Source organism: Aplysia californica, unplaced genomic scaffold, assembly GCF_000002075.1.
Source record: "Aplysia californica isolate F4 #8 unplaced genomic scaffold, AplCal3.0 scaffold00250, whole genome shotgun sequence".
Classification (NCBI taxonomy): domain Eukaryota; kingdom Metazoa; phylum Mollusca; class Gastropoda; order Aplysiida; family Aplysiidae; genus Aplysia; species Aplysia californica.
The window spans coordinates 486,625-490,392 of NW_004797520.1; the positions used below are offsets into that span (position 1 = coordinate 486,625).

General features: G+C 39.2%; 1 protein-coding gene across 1 annotated transcript in view; it reads left to right on the forward strand.

Annotated features, from left to right (window-relative positions):
- The first annotated feature begins 523 nt into the window (after positions 1–523).
- The window catches only part of LOC101848118 (mitochondrial carnitine/acylcarnitine carrier protein), a 17,165-nt gene continuing 13,920 nt past the window's right edge, over positions 524–3,768 (forward strand). The window contains exon 1 of the mRNA XM_005100521.3: positions 524–686. Coding sequence (XP_005100578.1) covers positions 588–686 — 99 coding nt within the window. The 5' untranslated portion in view covers positions 524–587. The remainder of the gene's footprint in view (positions 687–3,768) is intronic.

Genomic DNA, 3,768 nt, shown 5'->3' on the forward strand with positions numbered 1-3,768 from the left:
ATTTTGCTTCCGAAAAACTGACATTCCAGAGAAAATCCCCTTAATTGTGTTTGTCCCTGATGGCAGAATTACATAGTTCTCCATGTGTTCTCACGTCTTGGGAATGAATCAAAACACCCATTCTCCATTTACTTTGGTAACTTCAGTAATTTCTTAGAAGGAAAAGAAATAAAATGAACATTTATATATATATATATATATATATATATATATATATATATATATATATATATAAGTAGCCTCTTGAAGAAGCCTAAGTGGGCTGCTGGCTAAAAAAACAACAAAAAACTACCAGGAAAAGTTTATGGGACATTCGATTTGGAATAGACATAAATATTTTCTTGCTTGCTATAGGTAATTCATAAAATTAACTTTTTTGTCCCCTGTGAAACTTGGGCATACCAGCTTTCAGTTTACATTAGTTACCATGCTTTTGCCTTCGCACAATAACAATGCAAAACTTCGATCCACAAGAAGTAACCAAGGGAAGTGACTCTATGAAACTAGGCTTCTTATTGAAACGTTCTTTCTCTATCGGTCCATTCGTCCGCAGGCATTGAGAAGTGGAGCACCTACCTCAAGCCAACATGCCGAAAACGAAGCCAAGTGCAGCGAAGGATTTTATATCCGGAGGTGTTGGGGGTGTTTGCACCGTGGTTGCTGGTCATCCTCTTGACACAATCAAGGTATTTTTGTTTATTTACAACTACTTTTGTCTCGAATGTGCGAAAGTGGGTGTTGCCCCCACTCCAGTCTAGTTCTTGCAAATCTTCTACTGCTGCTGTGCCGGTGATAGCCTAGCCAGCGTTTTCTTACCTTTATTATTATTTCCGGACTTTGAACCCTATTGTTGACGGTCAGCAGTGCGTTAAACTTTTACCCTTTTACTTGCAGGACTGTAATATTTGACTCATGGCTGGTTTCTTTCTAACTCAACTTCAGATTAGGCTAGTGTTGGAGCATGCAGTAACATGATTGCATTGAATTGAATTTGAATGAAGTCAGCAGACCCTGTCCCCCTGAGTCCTGTGTAAGCAGTAAATTTGCAGCAGACCCTACCCTGTCTGTGACACTTGTAGATCTAACGTTATTTGAGTCTGGTTTATATTCTTATAATCCCCCCATTGGTGCTCAACTTCAACCTCAAGTTCAAGCCTGAACTTTGTTTAAAAAACCCATAAAAACTATTTTTAAAAACCCAACAGAAACCCACATGACACTGGCACAGGCTACTCCTTGACAGTGATAGTGATATCGATTCCCAGCACTATTCAGTCACTCTAAGGTTTCCAGTTAACTCGTCATGTGCACGGTGAAGTCGTCACATTCCTCCAGTGACCTCGTCATATACTCGAACTTGTGAAAAACATGTGTCAACCTTTACTTATATTAGGTAGCGTAAACACGGCCTCGCGGGTACTCGCGGCCTTCCGACCGCATGGTATCGGTAAAATCGGGGTAATTCCGATCGCTGTTTCTTTGCTCTTTCGCTATAATAAAACACCATGTGCCGTACACCTTGTAAAAGTTCAGCTTTTCCTCGTTACAATGGTGTAAGTTGTTTATATGTCCGATTAGTAGGAGCTGGAGAATCGCCGACGAAAGCGAAGCCCCTCGCGCTCGGAATGCGTGGTCCGCCGGTTGAAAAATTGACATGCGTGCATTCAAATGCTTCACGGAACGAGGGATGATTAAATACCGTCTTTTCATTGGCGGAGAACTGTAGAGCTTTAAACGGGCTTTCCCGTGATATAAAAGTTTAGCCTTTGGCGTCTTTATAGAAAGCTTTTAAAAATACCGTCAAAATGTTTAAAGATCACTTTTTACACAAAATATGTAAAATACCGGCTTATAAAAAGTATTAATTAAAAGATCAGTTCATTTCCTATTAGAATAAAGTAATTAAGTTGGAATTATTTTACATCAATCCTTCCGCAAGACTCAGAAAGCATGTGACCCCGCATCCGTGGTACACTACAGTATAGAGCCGACTCGCTCGCCGCGGGGCCCGGTGCAACGCCGGCCGGGTCAACGCTCGGCGTTTTTGTCGAAATAACGACAGATCATCTTGTTTGAGGCAATAAAATACTGATTTGTAAAGATCTCAGTCTTGAAAAAAATTATGCTCCATATATTTGTTATAGTAGTGATTGTACTCTGTTAATGTGGAGATGTTTAGTGGACTTGTTACTTTTTTTTTATTGTTTGTCAAACATGGGGTTGCAGCCAGTGACTGACCTTAACAAATTTGATCAAATTTTAAACAACTACAATTTTCTTAAAAATTGACGGAGAGGTTAAAGAATGGTGCCAAAATGCTCAGTGGATATAGGCCTTTCAAATGGAACAGATAAATTTGGCATACAGCTAGTTTGAAAATTTAGTTTCTGGTACCTACTTATATATGACATGCATTTTAAAAATAAAAAGCTAGATCTAGAGTTTATTTCAATCAATATCTGTACCTGTCAACCTTTCTGCTTCAACATTTGAAAGAGAAAACGGACGCATTTTTGGGTCCAATATAATAAAACCTGTTAAAAATGTCCTCACTGTATGTGTGTATGCAATAAAATAAATCTAAAATGGTATAATATGGCTGGTGGAGCTGGTGTGACGAGTTCACTGTTATTTGGATACTTTTTGTTCAGTGAACTCGCTGCACGTTTTTCAGCTGTGTAGACTTCACTGTGTGAGGAGTTCAATGGTTCCCATTAATTTAATAATATTGATAAAACTTAATAAATTATTTATTTATTATTCGGCCTACGACTAGACTTAGTCTCTATACGAATACTCTAATAATTATTAGTTATCTAAGTTTTCGTCAGTTAGAACAGGTCTGCTCTCTCATCAACACCTCCTTGTGGAATGCAGTTGAGTTAAACTTATATTCTGCCTCTATGTATTTGTTGCAGAACGTACGTTTGCGTGTGCCAGGCCGCCCATATCTGCCCAACCTGTCCTTGCGGAAAATGCACATGTAGGACAAGTGTTCAGTAGAAGTGCGATCAGATTTTTAAAATTTACAGCAAAGGCTTAAATTACTCCCAGTCAGACACAAATTACAGTTAAGTCATTTCTGAAAATTCTACCTTTGACTATATAGAGGAGGAAAGAATGCAGTCAATGTGATGAATGCACCAACCCTTCAAACCAGACATAACATGATAAAGTTAAACTTAGCCTACACCAGTATAACAGAATGTGTCTCTCTCTGTCTCTCTCCCTCTTTCTCTCTCTCTCTCTCTCTCTCTCTCTCTCTCTCTCTCTCTCTCTCTCTCTCTCTCTCTCTTTTCCGCAACGCCCCCATCCCCTCTCCCAAGCCTTAAAAACCTGTTGCGTTCGAGAGGCTGTGAGGCCGATCGCGCGTTTGACAAAAGGCGTGTGCCGTGCAAAACCCAAGCCTGAAATCCGGTTATCCGAATAAGTAAGACCGCCACTACTTTTTTCATATGCTTGAGGGTAAAAATAGTAAATTAGTAGAACTCTTAACTCTTTGTTTATACTTCCGAAGCCATTTTTTTTTCTATTTACTTTCCACCCGAAATTAGTTCTTGAAAAAAAGAAATCAGTGGATTCATAATTTACGTTTAACAGCCTCAAGACATTAGCTATTTTGAACAAATTGTTTTTAAGCCTTTCAAACAATGTTCATTGTTTTTGTAATAAGTACGTTGGGTTCGAATGTCTGAGCGAGTGAAACGAGTGCGTTTGTGTGTGTGTGTGTGTGTGTGTGTGTGTGTGTGTGTGTGTGTGTGTGTGTGT